Genomic DNA, 19,054 nt, shown 5'->3' with positions numbered 1-19,054 from the left:
TGTCATTGTAATCTCTAGATTTGTATGGCAATTAGTACAATGGGGTCTTGATCCCTGACTGTGGCTCCTGGTGTTTACCATAATCTCTTTCTCATGCCAGATCGTCTTTGCAGACCATAGGGAACAGCACAATGTAGCTATTCATTCCTGTCCATGGCTTGCTCCAACATTATGTCCACGCCCTTGTGTATGACATCCCACCATCTAGTCAGTGGTCAGCCTCTAGTTTGGACTGACCTTGGTGGTAACTTGCATTATTGGCATCCTAGCATCTGTTCATCTTCAGCCGTGTCGCCACTGTTGTAATCTTTTCTATTGCAGCAAGGCCTGAACCCTGATTTCACATCCTACACTCCTTTAACTTCATTTGTCTTAAAATCATTCCACTTTACACCTGTCATCTTTCTACCGCCTCCAGCCTTCTGATGTCTGCTGCATTTAATGCAGCTGCTTCCAGACCACAGAGTGATACTGTTAGTCCACTGGTTTGACACATTTTTACTTTGGTACCAAACAATGTTTTTATCGGTTCATAATTTTGTCAGTTGGCACATCTCCTTTTAACCTCATCCTGGATGGCACTGATAAAACTTCCTAGGTTCAGATAAGATTTGACTTGTTCTGCAACTTCATCGCTGTTACCTCTCAACACTTTATCTACTGTCCATTTTCCAAGATGCAACCACTTTGTCTTCTTGGCATTTATTGTAAGCCCGGATTGACTACACCAATTTACCGAGGCAGTGAAGAGTATAAGCTTTAATTCAAATGCGTCTGCCAGTTGTACAATATCATCTGCATAAGATACGGAGCTTAACTCTAGATCATCCAATGTCACACCTGACAACTTGTTGAAGAACACGATTAAAAGTGACAGTGACTCCATGCCCCTGGCCTTACACCAGTCTTTGACTCGAACCAGTTGCTTAATTTTCCACCAATGTTTATGGCACTGCAGGAGCCTCTGTACATCGCTTTTATAGTTGCAATTATCTTCTCTGGAACGCCATGTGGTTTTGTTACTTTCCAGAATGCTTCCCTCCAAACTGAATGAAATGGCTTTATGACGTCGATGAAAACAGCAAACATCTTTAACTCACATTCTCATGACCATAATACAAATAATAATAATGGAAAGGAGCTTTTAGGGGTGGGGGGAGGGGGAAATAAAAGGGAGAAAAAGTTGAGGAACATTCTGGAGGAACATTCTTCCCACAACAAACTTGACAATTTATTAGAACATAAGCTTGAGCCATCATCCCACTTCTTACCTGCTCTGCCCTTCCATTCCCCTCACGTGCTCAAGGATAATTTACTTCAGTGGGATAATAACATATTAAGACCTGACAAATGCCCAGTGGGTGAGATTTGCAGTGGAAAGATGGTGCTGTGACTAGAACACAGGGGGGAGTAACGACTGAACCAGAGACAGAAGCTGCTTTCAATGGCAAAAAAGGCCTTCATTGGGTTTCAACAACAGCCAGCATAGATTGATTCATTCCACACTGGAAACTTGCCAGCTACAGTGTGTGCCATTTTATGAAGAAAGCTTACCCTGCCAGCTGTCCTGCTGTAACTATTCTTCCCTGACCATCTTTCCCCCACTAGCAGGCACCCAATAGGGCTTAGAACCCACCAGGAATTGAAGAGGATTGGTTCCTGTGACAGCACAGCCTTCAATTCCATTTTAGCCATGGGGTGAGAAATCTTTCTCCACTTGCCTTGGAGATGGTAGACAAAGATGGAGGAGGTAGAAACAAAGACAGAGAGGCGGTCAGGAAAACTAGTCAGTACATCAGCTATTCCTCCTAGCAGCAGTCCTATGATTCTATGATAAGCCAAACAGATAAACCAGGTCCCTTGCCCTGACTCAGGGTCTCCTACAGTAGCCTGTCTGCTCCCTGAAGGTCTCTCTCTCCATTGAGCTGTTTGTTGGCCTTTTATCTCAGGCCCAGGTGGCCTGCAGGATATCATCTGATCCCCAGCCCCAGACCTATCACCTGGGAGGCAGCTAACTAGTCACAGCTGAGGGCTATGTCCAATCCCTTAAAGGGACAGCCCACCCTCTGCCAGTCTGGTATTCTGCCTCCAGAAGCAGCCAACACCTTGTATTTCAGAGGAAACATAAACCTCCCTAATAATGCACCTGGCCAATTGAGCAATGCTATAACAGGTGGAAGGAATTCCTCCCTGACCTCTGTTTTGTCAGTTTACACCCTAGGGCATAGCCTTTGATTATTCCAATATTAGCAAGCAGGTTATTATTGCTCATGAAATTATTCAGCCTCTGCAATCAAGCCGGCCCTAATGGATGCCCTCCCTTCTAAGTCTGCCTTTGTCACAGGAAGAGTAGATTTAGCTCAATCTGAATGCCTCTATGGCTAATTTATACAGAACCACATTGACCTTTTAGAGTGTGCCCCACAGCACCACGAGGGACTGGAATTTACTGCCAGACATGGGAAATGTGTTGCTCGGTGAAATAAAGGCTTTTTCAGGCTGTGGTTTGAGCTTGATAGCAGAAACCTAGTAGCAGCTCAATGCTCATTTACCATTTGAGAAAGGAAAGGCAGCTTGGAGGCTCTCCTGAGCTATCTTTCATAGCTCTACCAAACAGATGGGTGATTGGAAATGCAGCATGCATAGGTTATTCTGAAGCCTCTCAGAGGGAGGGGAGATGGGTTTTCTCTCATCCCTCCCCACTCCTCCCAAGAAAAGGAAGAGTTTGGGTAACCAACCAGTGCCATCCAGGCCTGCAGTATGTCCAGGGCAGTGCTTTTCAAGACAGGTGTGTTGTAGAGAGCAGGCTGTAAATTTCCCCAGCAGTGTGAGTAATGTACATTGAACTCCACTGGACCTATTTCAGTTTCATTCATAATTTTTAATGATTTATAACACACTTATAAGGAGCGCCCTGGAGCCTCTGAGGCACTTACAATAAGAGCTTACATTGTGAGCACAATGCACAAAACCAATAATAATAAAAGTAATAAGTTATATGGTGTTTTACATCTTCAAGACAATTAATTAACCTGATGGTAAAGGCTCCGAGATTTTTGGAAACCCTGGAGTTTGCATAGCGTTAAGACGGTACCACCAATATCCTGACCTAAGAAGGCACCACCAGTACACAGTGCCAGAGAGAACCGCCAATATCCAAACCCTTGAAAATAAAATGCATAGTCTCCAAAAAGGAAACAGAAAGGCTTTTCCAGAATATGCAAAAGGTAAAAGTCCCTCAGGATCACGAGCTTCAGCAGGAAAGTAGAGGCAGACTGCAGAAGGACAGCCACTATAATACACAAACATCTTACCTCATGTTGGCAGTTGTGTCTGCTAACGTGTCCTGTAATACAACATATGCACATTTTCAATCAGCAAAGAATCCCACTGGTTCCACCTACTCCAAGGCCTATTTGTCAGGTAGCTCCAGATCCTAGCTCACTTTCCTCCCTGCATTGCTGGCTGCCTTGACTAATTGGATTCGGTGTTTTAATATGCATTTTGCCAGACTGCAGGCTCGCTGCAGTCTCACGGTTGTACAGGCTGAGTCAGCTCCCCACCCCCACAGGGCACTGGGATTCAAAGAGCAGCCGATGCATTATGGAACTTCAGTGAGCACTGGTTTGCAAGCAGCCCTGCTTCTCTCTCTCAAATTTCTGTTCTACTCCACCAGCCTCCTCCTCTAATGCTGGTTTGCATTCAAGCAGGAGTATAGCTTTTCAAGAATTTGCCTGCTTCTTCTGAAAGCAACAAACCATGCTCTGGAGCATTGCAATGGGCTGCTGTGGAGATGACTGGGATGTCACCGCAGAGGATTGGGACTGGAGATGTGCATAACGTGGAATTTCCTGAGACATTTGGAACAAATTTTGCCAACTTCCATTTAGGGTCCTCTTTGCGCTCCTGCCCTCAGCTTTACGTGTTTGATGAACTAGCTATTTGTGCAAAGAAACTTCAGGCTCTGAATTCTATAACAACTTGGGATGAGCTCCAGTTTTATGCAGAAACGGGCTCTTTTTCACTAAGGATATCTGCATGAAAACTGGATTGCGGTTTTCACAACAGCTTGTCTCTTCCTGTCATCCAAAGCCAGGGGACTCTGTCGTGTCCAAAGAAAGGACTACAGTTTCCTGCCACTGGCACCAGTGTCGTTAGGAGTAACTCCAATGTGAACAATGGAATTATAGCGGTTCAAAATCCAGTATAAGGGAAGGCAGAATCAGGCCCAAAATTTGTATGGAAAACTAGGAAGACAAACAACTTTTCTTTTTCCAGGCAAATATCTTCAGAAATAAAGAATGAAGAAAGAGAGGAAAGAGATGAAGGGTGGAAGCAGAACACATTCACTAAAAATACATTTCTAAGGAAATGTAGTGCTGGTGAAAGGTTCCGAAAGACTATAATGATAAGGACCCCATGTAAATACCTCGACAGCTAGACTTACAATCAGTCCTGGAAACAGAAATTCTTTGTTTCCCTACAGAACTGGTGCAACACGGACAAAGCGGCTTGCCAGTGGGCCCCACCCCTGACTTAGGAGGGACCACCCCCGGAGGTGAGGGAAGCATTCACTCTCTATTCAGTCCGTGGTCTCTCCCCTGAACTGCAACATAGGGTGTCGGTAGTTGTAGTGGTTTCAGTGACATGGACTCATGTCCACTAGGCACTGGATTATGAGACCATCAGCACATTCCACCATTGGCCACTGAACTTCCCGAAGGAATTTCTGGAAATGGGATTGTTTTCAGTGTAAACATTAGGCATATGGAATGGAAGAGTGTAGTGGCGTTGGCGGTACTGCATGTATTTGTGGAAGATGAGGTCTAGTGCACAGATGTCATTAGCAGGATGACAGATGTGCTGGGAATTGTTACTATTTCAGAGTAGCAAGCACTGTGCCCTCGAGTTTGAGCTCCAGCAGGACTTCTACAGACAACTCCTCCAACCACTGGAAAGATCTTCGCTAACACAAGCAGGTGTTCTGCCTCTCTCTATTAATGCTGTTGGATTAGAGCCCTATTTGAGGAGCACATTTTCCTTTGGGGTGGGCTAACCCCAGCGAAGCTGTGATCTGATTTGATCCCTGTTTTCTTAGGAGACACGTCATCTCCAGCTTTGAAAAAGTTATTCAAAAGAAATGCGCATCAGCCTTTCATAATTAACATGCAGCGCCGGTTTCCACGCAGAGAGCGGGCACAGTTATAATAACTTGGAGTCAATAATTCATAAACTATAATGCATTATTAATCAATTATCGAGGCCTGAATTACATTTAACAAGATTAAACTGATTGGAGCGCTAAGCTGTTTGAATCATATTGATTTAATCAATGTGCTTAATTAAACTGTGTACATTTTCCACACAATCATTATTTCCCAGTATCCTGTACAAGTGGTCTCTTTGCTATTCTTCACTCAGAAATTGTTCTTGAAAATTAGTTGAACATTAGTACTTAAAGGTAAAGTGTCTTGTTTTCTTTTTATTAAAAAAAAAATCAGACTAGATAATATGCCATCTAACTAGCTTGTGTTCGCACATAAGGAAGTGCACTGATATTGATCACAAAGATGTGTAGATACCACAATGAGGCTGTATTCTAAGAAGAGGTCAAGTAAGCACATCTTATCAGTCTCCATTTATCCAGTTTGGAGAGCACATAGAAACCTTAAAGACTATAAACATCTTTATATACCTACCCTATAAGTCATCCTTATATCCGTAGTAGTCCTACCGGACTTGTGAAACAAGAGTGCCCTCCATTCCCAACAAAAGACTTAATTAAACACGAGCAGCTGCTACTGCCTCTCCCTGTTAACCTTAATGTCTTCTTCAGTCCAGGGGAGGGGGAATGTCTACCAAACATATCTGCTGTTATAGACATACATCCATTAGCTTCTGATGTACTTTGCCCACTTCCCTTGCCACTGCTGCTAACTAACAGGGACATTTGGATTTTACTTTAAACAAACTACCTCTGCAACTCAACTTCTTGATGCAGCACATGCTGATTAGAAGGCAGTCACCATGCACAAGGGTTGCGGGGGAATACTAGTAACAGACTACATCATCAGCATTAACGGGAGCACCAAGTGCATGTCTAGGTATGAAGACATCCTTCCGAATATTTACCATGCAATACCATAAACAACCACTAGTGGTTCACATCAGCCTCCATCCCATTCGTGTTGAAGACAATAGCAAATCTCCCATTGACTTCAATGGCTGCAGAACTGAGCCCCATGACATTATAATGGTTACTATTCTGTGCTGGGAATACAACTGCAATTCAAATCAGCTGAGGAGGAAGACAGGGTTATGGCACAAACAGGCCCAGGACTGAGAAGATGCTGTTGCAGTCAGAGAATTCCTCTGTGATTTTGTTACAATTCTGTGTGCTTCAATTTCTCCATCTGTAAAATGGGAAAAAATATTGCTTACCTACCTCAGAGTGGGCTGGTAAAGCTAAATTCATTAATGTTTGTAAAGCACTTTCAGATCCTCGGATGCAAAGCTATATAAAACGGTACAGTATTATTACCCACACCTTTCCAGGATTAATTTATATACCCATTATAGTTCACAGATTCAAAGGACCAGTAACATAATAGGTTATCAAAACTAGAAGAGATCTTCCATACCAACTCAATCCATAGCGAGTAGGACTGTTCCAAAAAAATTTTATCAACATTTTTTTAATGTAAATGTCATTTTTGTCTAAATCAAAACCTTTCAAAAACAGGTCTATTTTGATGAAATTTTGTTCAGGAAAAAAAATTAAGTGTTTAAAAATGTCAAAACATCCATTCTGACATTTTCAGAAAGGAATATTTTCGATCTTTCATTTCAAAACAATTTTTGCAACAAAGTTAATTGTTTATAATGTACAAATATTTCTAAAAGTTTTAAAAGGTCAAAATCAGAGGAACATAAGAATGGCAATTCTGGGTCAGACCAATGATCCATCTAGCCAGTGTTTCCCAAACTTGGGACACCGCTTGTATAGGGAAAGCCCCTGGCAGGCCAGGCCGGTTTGTTTACCTGCCACGTCCGCAGGTCCAGCCGATCGCGGCTCCCACTGGCTGCGGTTCGCCGCTCCAAGCCAATGGGAGCTGCTGGAAGCGGTGCGGGCCAAAGGATGTACTGGCCGCCGCTTCCAGCAGCTCCCATTGGCCCGGAGCAGCGAACCGCGGCCAGTGGGAGCCGCAATCGGCCGGACCTGCAGATGCGGCGGGTAAACAAACCGGCCCGGCCTGCCAGGGGCTTTCCCTACACAAGCGGCGTCCCAAGTTTGGGAAACACTGATCTAACCCAATATCTTGTCTTCTGACAGTGGCCAATGCCATATGTATCAGAGGGGATGAACAGAACAGGGCAATTCTCAAGTGCTCCATCCCCTGACATCTAGTTCCAACATCTGGCAGTCAAGGTATGTCTACACAGCAAAGAAACACCCATAGCTGGGCCCTGCCAACTGACTCGGGGTCACGGGGCTCAGGCTGCAGAGCTGTTTCATTGTTATGTAGACTTCCAGCCTGGAGCCCGACCTTTGGGACCTCTGCAGGGTCCTAGAACCTGGGTGCCAGACCAAGCCCGGAAGTCTACACAGCAATTAAACAGCCCCACATCCCAAGCCCTGGAAGCCCAAGTCAGCTGGCAGGGGCCAGCCACAGGTTTTCCTTTGCTATATAGACATACCCTCAGAGGCTTAGGGATACCCAGAGCATGGCTTTGCATCCATGACCATCTTGGCTAACAGCCATTAGTGGACTTATCCTCCAGGAAAATGTTTTGATTTTATCGAATCAAAGCATTTCGATTGACCCAAAGCAAATTTTGTTTCACGGGAATTTTTTTTCCCATTCCATTCTGGAAAGGAAAAAATGCCAAAATGCACAAAATCTTGCTCCTGTCCCACTCTGACAATGAGCTAATTAAATCCACTGGAAGAAAGGCTCAGCTCCCTCCACACAACACAACCTAAGCTGCCATGAATTCATCAGCCTCCTTAAGTTTCTAGGTTTTAATTTAGTCATCTGTTACGGTGACAAGGCACTGATGTGTTTGCTCTAGTTTACAGAAGAAAGTTTCATCATTACCTGGGTGTAACTGAATGGATCTTTTAATTATATATCTTTGGATGGCTAATCCATCCATTCATTCTGCTATTTACCATAACTTCCAGTGGTCCATAGGGGCTAATCAGCTGGTATCTCACCCAGGCATTCCTTCATGAAGTCACTGGGTCCTACTTACAGTAACACGCCTGACAAATACGATTTCAGCTTTGCTTGGAAAAACAATTAATTTGAACTAGAAGCTCTCACTGGTAGATTCTGGCAGTTACTGTGTGTATGTCCCTTTCCCAAGGTTTCTTCAGATACATGTTTCCTGTAAAGGGACTACTTGAGATTATTAGTTTCCTTCCTAGCATTACTTAACACCAAGTGAACAAGAGAGAAAGAAATGGTGGGGGAAAAATTCACTCCAGCACATCTCCTGTGTATGAACGTCTCTGACCTGTATATTATATACTCCGACCCGGGGCAGAATGTCCACCCTGCAATTTTTAGCAGGCTATTTTGAGCCCCACTAGCACAAGTCTGTCTATGGGGCTGGGAGGCATGCTCCCAGCTGCATTGTAGACATACCCTGGGTCTTTCTGAATCTCATTTTCCCATCTGAAAATTGGGAATAATGATATTTCCTTGCCTCACAGGGATGTTGTGATAAATGCATTAATGCCTGCCAGGTGCTCAGTTACTATGGGGATGAGGGTCACACAAGTAACTAGACAGACAGATGCACCATCCTTGTTGAAAATCCTGGACACCTGATAGCAATGCATCGACAAGCCCATTGTCTGCTCCCACTTCAGCCTGGCACAGGGCATCTCCAACAGCTTTCATGTGGCTGATGAGCTCCACGCCTGACAGGTTGCTTGGCAGATTGAATGTGTAATGCTATGGGCTCAGAATATGCAAACTAGCATGGAACATGGGTGCATGCTGTGCTCCCACTGTTGGGTAGAGGACCGTTTTCTTCATTTGGGGTGGTAACTTAGGGGCAAACCTGAGAAGAGCAGAGCACCTGAAACTTCACTGGGAGCTGCAGCAGCTCAGCGCCTCTCAGGATTTGGCCCTTTGCTGTTAAGGTGAAAGACCAGGGTCGGAAGACCTGGGATCGAAGACTTCAAAGGGGAGATTCTCTCATAACCATTATATTTCTTCCCCTCCGTGCCGTTAATTTTAAAACCGCTCAGAAGTGACGACATCAAACCCACGGCAGGTGCAGTGCAGTGGCTCATCGCACCCATGGGAGCTTGCAGAAACCTGCTTTTTTATATTATTCTAAGAACTGCTACTGTCTTCCAAGGAAAAGCTTTTAGCATAATTTGGCAGGCTGAGTCTGCACAGAACAACTCTCTGTGAGAGGCAAAAAAGGGGGGGCGGAAGGGGGAAGGAGTAGAAGAAGGAGCGGAGCGAGACAAAGAATCCTCCTGCTCTTTGAATGAGCACCCCACATGCTGGCAGCATGGGGGACAAGTGGTTTTCTTTTTGTCAGAAGGCAAGCAGGGGCCTTACAACTGGGGTAAGGGGCAAAGACGCCATAACCCAGGGGATGTTCGGACTCCAGATAGAGGAAAGGGTTACGAATGGCAAAGCAAAAGGGACCCAAAGCACAGCACTTTGCCCCTGCCACCCAGCGTCCTATGGTTTCCTTAAAATCAAACTTGTCCAGCCTCTGCTGTCTATCTACTCTATTATGTCAATAATAATAATAATACAATGGAAACCCAGCATGATAGCAAAAGCAGGCAACAGGGAGGTGGAGGGGAGGGGGCAAAGGTAACTGTGCTGAAATGAGCCTTGGGGCCCTCATAATCTGAGCAGGAGGTGGAAGACCTGGTCTAAAAAAAAAACCCACAACTCCCTTTTCCTTCAACATGTTGCGAATGTGCAACTTCTGGGAACATGCACGGCTTGTGCTTCTCATTAACAAGCTGCACATTAATAAATTTAACTCAGACAAATGTAACCATCCTTGGACCACATTAATCAAAAGCCTGACAAGACCGATCTAAAGAGCTGAGAGAGGAAAATAAAGCATAGCCAACAGAGAGGGTGTCATGCACTGATTTTCCATATCTCTCTGCCCCCCACCCACATACCAGTATTCCTTGTGTTCAGAGTAACTCCTCCCCACCAAATCTATCGTTCCATACAGATGGCCCTATCCCTCCCAGCACCCTGCTATGTTTCCCCAGTGCCCCCTTGTGAAGCAATCTTTTTCTTCCCCACCCCCTGTGTCTCTAATAAAGAAAACAGAAAAGGCTTATAGCGTATTAAAGCAAGATCAAGCCCAACAATTACTCAGCTCTGAAAAACTGTATGTTATCTATGTTGTTCTTGAAAAATCACTCAAGAAAAAAAAAAATATATATAAGGAGAAAATAAATTTGAAAGGCAAACAAAACCACTAAGGCTTCTTGGAGACATGAAGAGCCCAAAGCCCTAGAAAGAAAAAGGAAAGTACAAAGAGCTGAATCCTGCAAGACCCAGGGGAGAAGACTTCATGGGAATGACTTCCATTGCTTGGTGCAGACGCTGCAAACATACATTCCAGCTCCGGAGGTGATGTGGAGCCGCATCCTGGGAGGAGTCAACCCCGGGAAGAATGACTAGAAGTTGTTGATGGACTTTGTCCATTCGCTTTTGTTGGGCTGGGTTGCTTGCATGGCAAAACAGTGAAAAATACTGGATTTTTAGCATCACCCAAACTACCTCAGAGTAGGGAGGGCTTCTCACACAAGCCAAGTAGACTGAGGAACAACTGCTGATCAAAGCAACGCAAAGCAGCAAAAATTAAGCTCAGTGCGCCCTCCAAAAGCCATTGTTAACCAAACTGCTTAAATGAAATAAACACATACATGATAATTCAGGCTTGTCTGGAGGGAGCCTATGGCACAAAACACAGTATGGTGTTTTCCTGCTCTTTCATTAGATAAAACAAATGTTTTCTATCACATAACACTGTCATTATTGTCATTCATACAGTGTGCTATAGGTGCCCATGACATACACAAAAAATGAGACAGTCTTGCCCCCACCATCCCTGCCCCAAACAGCTGCCAAATGAGTTCAGAGGATACTATTTCGATAGTTCAATTAGTCCATTACTAGAGTTGAGTGAGATTTTTCAGCCACATTTTTTCCAGTGGAAAATGACGATACTGAAATGCTTCATGAATGTATGTCAATTTCATCAGATTGTTCATTTTGAAAAGAAAACAAAACAAAAATTCAGAAAAAAATCAGAACTGTTTGGTTTGACATTTTTGCAATGTTGTTACACTGGAAGGTGTTGATGGCCGCCATCATGCATGTCCTTCAGCTGTAGACAATCATACACCTCATGAAAGCTGATGCCTGTGCTAGATCACCCTTCATTCAGGCTAAATGGAAGCCACAATTAAATACTCCTCTATGTAGCGATAACTGGCCACAACAGGAAGCCACCACCCAATGCACTGGGCCACATGGGAAAGCCTGAGCAGAGGTGAGCTGTATGGTTGGAGGGGTTTCTCTGGGACTGATTGCAAATGCAGGGACTATGAGATTGACAAGCTGTGGACATCCGTGTGTGAGAGTGGCAGAAAACAAGAGCAGAAGTCGTGAGCATGGCCCTGAGAGGGAGCTGAGGGACAGAGTTTCTTGGGGCACAGGACTGGCTAGAAAGGCAGGCTTGGAAACTGTGATCAAGGAAACTGACTGCTGTGTGTTTCTACTATGTTCAGGGTAACAGGACTTCATGTTCCCTTCTTATAAATAAATAAAATTGCACCAAATAAATACCGGACTCATACAGAGTAGTAGCCAATTGCTTGAACCGAAGTGGCAACAATAAAAATAACAGCCATGCCAACAATCAAGTTCTCTCCCTCTTCATCAATGCCTCCAGTTTCCAGTGTATAAAGCTGTTTAATTGCAAGGTTGAACTTGGCAAGACTGTAGTTTTGCTTGAAAATTTCACCCTGAAATGCTCATTCATGATCAGAAATGGTGATAATTCTACAGCAAATACTCCCTAAATGAAAACCGATAGACACTTTGCGACAGGAAAACGTAATTAGACTGTAATGTCAATGTAACTACAGTCACTCTGTTATAAACTGGAACCAAAATGGAACTCATAACTTTCACCAGCCCTAGAAAGGGAAGAAAGCAGAACGGCAAATTTCTCTTCTCCAGTCCACGTAGGAGTACTCAACGCTAATATTTTTGTGGTTCCTTTATGTATGGATCTAATGTTGATGGCAGTGGGATTTCCACACATATATTACTGCGCATAGCTGATAGGGTTCAAATTCAGAAACCAAAACCTCCATAGAATTGTATTGCTCGCTATCTCAGTGATGTAAAGATGTACATGTCTGTTACACATTTCCTCCCCAAAAGATCCCAAAGCAATTTATGAAGTTCACAAATCTTACACAGGAATTCTTTCACCCACTGCAGCCACCTCTGGGGTGCAACATAGCAGCTTAAATATTTAATAGTATGTAGCATGCAAACACTATTCCATGGGTTAGCACTGACAGTGAGGATGAATGCTGTGTCCAACTGAACCTAAGGTTAGCATCTCTGGAGACAGAATGGAATTACAAGAGTTGGAATTTGGCTGAGGGAAGTGCAGTTTACACCCCTCTTTCTTATGAAAGTACTGTACTTCAGTAATAAAGAATTCAGTAGGCCTCCCATCCCTCGGTCTCCCAGTCCCCTGCTGGCTGCAGAACACACCTGCCTTTGCATTAACTGCTTAAGTATATGCCATGTTCAACTTCTGGAGCTCTCTCTGTGGTCCACATAGGATCTCTGAGGCCCACAAGTAGCCAATAACTTAGTTATATATCTTAGGTAGGTACTTACGGAACTGCTCCAGGTCATCACTACTTTTAGACTCTGGCATAGCAGTGATGGTGAGCAGTGGGCATGGGTTTCCTCCCAGAGTCTGGCACAGTGTCTGCTCCCTGCAGTAGACCTTCTTGGGGTTCCTGGTTTCTTCCAGGATGTCAAGGTGGGACTGAGAAAGAAGCAAGGAACCAGCTTTACGAATGAGCTCATACTGTTCGAAAACTCATTATATTTCGGTCTCAGGTATCTAAACTGTGCCCTCACCTTAGTGGTCATTTCCTCTGTTATTACCCACTCCTTTACCCTCTTCTTTCTTCTGTCAGTCAGAACTGCCTCCCTCAAGATGTTTGCTGTGAATGCCCTAATAAATTCATTACACTATGGAAACCTGTCTAAAACCCATCAACTCAGTTCACACAGGACACCCAGCAACCACCAGATGGTACCAGCTTTTGGTATCTACCAACCTAGGCTAAATTTCAGCCAGTGACCTAGAGACAAAAGACTCCAAATCTTATCTCCAGGCCGTTGATTCCACCCCAATCATCCAGTGTCCAGTTGAACAAATGCAGTTGGATACCTATGATGATCTACTTCATAAACCAATTTACTGTATAAAGTAAATGCAATTATTATACCTATTTAAATTATCTTGCACAGATATAGAGGATTTGTTACAATCAATTTCTTATATGCTATGGTAACCAAGGCAACTTAGTGGAACCATTGCTACCATCGATACCACACAACAGACTGGTGAATTATAGCTTCACATGCAAACATTTAACATATTTCAATTTTTTAAAAATGAATTACTCCTCATCAAGTACACTTGATTACTACTGGTTGAAACGCAATGCACTAGTGAGTGCATCCATTGAAAATGAAGTTCCTCTGCATATATGCTGTAAATATGTCTGCAATTATTAAAAATATATGGTATTATTAGAAATGTTCTCAAATCACTAACTCCACATAGAAGTTTATCATCTTCCCAAATGCCCTTGGATTACTAATCACATTTACTTTATTACTCGTCTGTAAGAAAAGACATATTTCACCCACAGACACATGCTCTAAAATAAAACCTACTGGTGCACAGACCTGAGTTAGAATTTGTTCATCATGCAAATTACAGTAGTATAATAATCTTCCAAAGGGAAATGTGCAAGTCCCATCACTCACGTCATTTTAAATTAGCCTGGTCAAAGTTTCTCTGGAGAATATATTGTAGGCAGCAATCCTACTTTGGCCACCAGCTGGACATAATTATCATCTCTTTTCCACCTCTAACACTCACTGTCCAAACCCTGATGTCCTTCACTCAGTTTTAATTCATTCAATCCTTGCTGAGGCAAAATTCTCATCGACTTCAAGGAGCATTTTACCTGAGTAAGCAGTGAGTAAATACTTCAGGATTTAGCCCTGTGAATCTAAGAATAACAACATCCTTTCATCTCGCTTCTATTCATTCAGGCGAGATACTCAGGGATTCCCACAGGGTACAAACTCTTAAAGCCTTGCATGCCCGCATACCAACAGAAGGAATCAATACATACTGAAATCATGACTAGGTACTGTACTTCAGCAATAAAGAATTCAGTAGGCCTCCCGTCCCTCGGTCTCCCAGCCCCCTACTCTCCTGCTGGCTGCAGAACACACCTGCCTTTGCATTAACTGCTTAAGTATATGCCACGTTCAACTTCTGGAGCTCTCTCTGTGTTCCACATTAGCTCAAGGAAGTAATTGGGTCCCATAGGCCTGGTGCAGATAGGCTTGCACGCATGTTTTGGACCGCCAGGGCTTGACCTGAGAGATCTCAGGTACTGAATCCAGCTTTTCTGAACATCTGTAGTGGGATGCGAAGCAGTCAACTACGTGATGTGGTTTGGAATGGGAATGAACCTAACATGGACTACATCAGTGCTCCTCAAAGCCGGTTCACCGCTAGCGTAGGGAAAGCCCCTGGCGGGCCGGGCTGGTTTGTTTACCTGCCGCGTCAGCAGGTTCGGCCAATTGTGGCTCCCACTGGCCGCGGTTCACCGCTCCAGGCCAATGGGGGCTGCAGGAAGGGTGGCCAGCATATCCCTCAGCCCGCGCCGCTTCCAGCAGCCCCCATTGGCCTGGAGCTTCTCCATTCTTGTACAAGGGCAAAATGGTACATTTAATAAAGTTTGAGCTTTAGAAATAGTCAGCAGGGGGCCCAAAATAGCTCCATCCATCCATCAATTGCCCATAGAAACAGGGATTGGGTAGAAGGCATTAATGGCAAGACAATTAAAGGGGGCTGAGGAAAGGGGGCAGAGGCAGCCTGAATGTCCAGTATCTTCACTTTTGGAAAGGTTTCTCTCTCACGCTTAATGGTGAAGCGAAGTGCTGCCTGGGATCCTCCATTTTCTCCATTTATTCTTCCCTTCTTTAGAAGCCTCACCTGGGGCTCTCCCACCAGTATGGTTCAGAAAGTGAGCTGGATTCAGCTTTCCCCAGACCTCCCAACACTATTCCCCAGCTGGCCAATGAAAGGCTCTAGGGAGCCACGTGAGTGAATCCCTCCTGCCCCAGAGAGTAAACATTAACATCCATTTCAACACAGCTTTGAGACAGTAAAGCCTTATGCTTTGGGTCGGTTTGCTTTTTCACGTATACATTGGGAGCACAACTGGGGATGTCTAACTGGGGCAGAGTGCACAGCTGACGGAGTAAATCTGAAACAGGCCCTGCACCTCAGTATTGCACGGTGCAGCTCTGCCAATAGTGAGTCGTTACATGATGGCCGAAAGGGATTAGTCACGTAGGAGAAGCAGTCAGCCTTTTCCTCCTATCTTGCCATCAACCCAGAGCAGCCCGCACTCTACGGATGGGCTGCTGGACATGTTTGGGTTGGCTGGTAAATACTAAAAAAAAATTCGGCCTTTAATTGCAGCCTGCTTCATGCAGTTAATGCTCAAGGGCATCCTTCAACTCCGTCCTGATCTGCAGCACGGTTAGGGACTGTTGTGGACAAGGCAATGAAAGCATTATGAAAAATAGCTAGCATCCTGCGAGCAGTGCTACAAAGGGTAACATATGTGCCATATCAAATACTACTCATAATCAAGACCGCTCCCTCCCTTGTTCCCATCAGTCTCTTCCTGGGACAGGCCAACATTACCATCAGTGCAGAGTAAGTGTAGGGGTAATGGTAGGCCAGGTAGCAGACATCCTCCCCATGAGGGAACGTGACGGTGAAGGTGAGCGTGTAGTAGGATTTTCCTTGTGAGCCTCCCGCTGCGGCTGCACTACGGCGGTAATGGTTTCTAGAGGAAGAGAAAGAGGGGGGATAGATTGTAGTCAGCTTTTGGGTCCTCGTCTTGTGTGCTCGTGCACGAACTGAACCATCGGAGAGGTCTCCATCCTGAATGAGCTATGGCGAAGCTCCAACCTCAACTGTGCATGGTGCAAACTGTAAGTGGGCCAAATTCAGATGCAGCTGACCCAGTATGCAACACTGCGCCACTGAACAGTCTCCACCATACAGCTAAAGGCCATGTTACAGCAGGTAGGTGAGAGGCTGGGGAGAAGCAGCAGATAAGGAGACACAGGCAACACGGTGACGGTTAGTGCCGGCATGCACAGCTGGATTCAAGCAAGTTACTTGGAATCCAATGGTCAGAGCGGGCCATGGGGGAGCAGTGAGTTAGAGGCCGAGCAGCTGGTGGCAGCACAGGGCAGTTTGACGCTGCCAGTCCTGTGCCTGCGGGGCTGGGCTGCCTTGTGGGAAGATAACAGTTCATCTAGTGGGGGGGAGGTGGAGCCAGCAGTGGATGGGAGGATGGGAAGAGGCTGTCTAAGAGGACTTGAAGATTTTGGAGGAGTAAAAATTGTAGAGGTTAGGGTCCAGTCAGTGCATTGTAAGAAAGGTGGAACTGGAACAACATATAAAAGGATAGGGGAAAAGTGAGGTGAAGGGACATGGCCAAAATACTCCATATGCCATCAAAGGCACAACTTTGATTGAGCAGAGAAGGGAGCTGGGATTGAGAGGAGTCAACACCTGAGGAAGAGGAGATGACCTCATGCAGACTTGCAACTCATCGGCCAGCCCAATCACCCCCACCAGATCCCTCTTTTTCAGTAACAAGAGCACCTGAGTCTTCAAGACTCCACAAATCTCCCTTCACATTTTCAGCACAACCTCTCTTGCAGGGGATTAACTCTAATAAAGATGTGGTTTCTGGATGAGAAGGAACATTTTCCTGCAGCACAGATGAAGAGCCAATTCATGCACTTTAGAGAGAAATATCATGGCAAATTGCACCCAGAAGTATATTTCAAACAATATTTTCTCCACATTGCACCAATTATGCTGTTGCCAAATCTTCTGATTCTGAAGGGCTGTGAGGCTTTTTGACAAATGTTATCATCAATGTTGCATTAAAATGCAAAATACTGGAGGAGACCAAAAGATGCAATTTCAGCTCCCGAAATTTACAATACCAGTTTAGTTTTCTGTTGTTTTTATTCAAAGGGGTGAAGAGAGGAGATAATTATTCTTCTCAAATCCTCCAGAATAATCAGCTCTTCGTCACAAGAAACACACAGCACAAGAGCACGTTTCTTTTCAAAGCATGTGAATTTAGTGGTTACGAACACGTGAGGTGAATGGCACTGGCTGGAGCAAGGAGTCACTCAGGCAGCATTCCTGCCTTCCTGGCACAGTGAAAAGCCAATGATTTAACACTCAGCTGACACCCATACCCAGACGTTCCTCTCTGTTATTTGCAAACAAAAAACAGGTAATAAATAACTTTAAATATTGGAGTGAAATCCTGACTCAGTTCCAAGTCAATGGATTTGATTTCAGTGCGGCCAGGATTTCACCCCCATTTTCTTAAAAATCAAGACAACAACATATCACCTTCTCTTCCAGTGGATCTGGATAATGGGGGGGCGGGGTCAAGAGCCATCTCTTGTGTGATTAACGTGGATAGGACATATCCTCCAGATCTCTATTCTATTCATTTTTACTTTCACAGTCACAATAACCTCAGACTCAAGATGCTGTCACAAACCCTGAGATTTTCTGAGACAGTCCTGAGACATCCCCTGCAGGTCACTGGTGAAAGGTGAGATGGGGGTGGCATGTTGGGTGCTATCCAGTATTCTGCCATACAGTTCTGCCAACGCATTTCCAGTCCTGAGTTTCCCCTCCACCAACTCCCATAGCTCTACCAATGCAGCTCAGTCCTGACCTATTAGTATCCTATTAGTCCATCACCGCCACACAGCTCTGACACTAGTGGAATCCTGGCATTCAGCTATTCCAGTTCTGGTGACCCTCAGTGCTGATCTGCAGCACCCGCTGCTATACCAGCAAAGGGCCTCCCCTGAACAGGGATTTCTAATCCGTCCTCTTTCGAATCACTTCTCAAAACTTATCTCTACTCCAATGCCTACAGCAAACAACCTAGTGATAATGGCAAGTCTACATGGCTAGTGACCCCCGGGGGTTTTATTCATCATTACTGATTCATAAAAAAAGTGACCTAGGCATGTAGCTTGCTGACACATCCCTGTGTTCCTATTGCTGATAGTCGTGGCTTCCTGCACACCCACCTGTTATGTCCTGGCCTTATTTAGCTTGTAAATACCTTGGGGTTAGAACTGTCTTTCTCTGTATAACTGTACAGCACCTGGGACAATCCTGGTTGGGGTCCCCGAACACTGCTAGAATACAAACAATCAATAATAATCTTACTAAATTATGCCCAAATGTGATGTGATATTAGGATGGGTCACGTGACAAGTCCACTAAATATATTTTCACATTTGATCTCTCTGATCTCCCGAGGTGGAAAAGATCACGCATTCACCCACAGCAACCTCTGGCCCACGCAACCTCATTTATCCTTTCTTCCCAAAACGTGCCCAAAGCTCTGCACTCTTTCCAGAAGCTAACCAACTGGTTCTTAGAAAGGATATGCAAGATCCAGTGATGGCTTTATCAGCATGAAAGCTACATCTGCTGTGCCTTTGAGTCACTTTATAATAGTCAAATCATAAAGCTTGCTGCTGTCCTTCAAATCTACTGTGTACCAAGCAGTTTACCTCTAACAGCAGCTACTGCAAGTTAATTAACAATTATAATAATACTTATCACT

At 44.6% G+C, this 19,054-nt stretch overlaps 1 protein-coding gene across 2 annotated transcripts in view; it reads right to left on the bottom strand.

Annotated features, from left to right (window-relative positions):
* The window catches only part of AGBL1 (AGBL carboxypeptidase 1), a 400,010-nt gene that overhangs the window by 263,512 nt on the left and 117,444 nt on the right, over positions 1-19,054 (bottom strand). For both annotated transcript variants that reach the window (XM_008165433.4, XM_042856651.2), the window contains 2 exons: positions 16,066-16,210; positions 12,930-13,083 (listed from right to left, as the gene is read on the bottom strand). In XM_008165433.4, the coding sequence (XP_008163655.2) occupies positions 12,930-13,083; positions 16,066-16,210 (299 nt within the window). The remainder of the gene's footprint in view (positions 1-12,929; positions 13,084-16,065; positions 16,211-19,054) is intronic.

This window comes from Chrysemys picta, chromosome 10 (assembly GCF_011386835.1).
Source record: "Chrysemys picta bellii isolate R12L10 chromosome 10, ASM1138683v2, whole genome shotgun sequence".
Taxonomy (NCBI): domain Eukaryota; kingdom Metazoa; phylum Chordata; order Testudines; family Emydidae; genus Chrysemys; species Chrysemys picta.
Note: the sequence above shows the minus strand (reverse complement) of the source record. Positions and strands in the feature narration are given on the sequence as shown.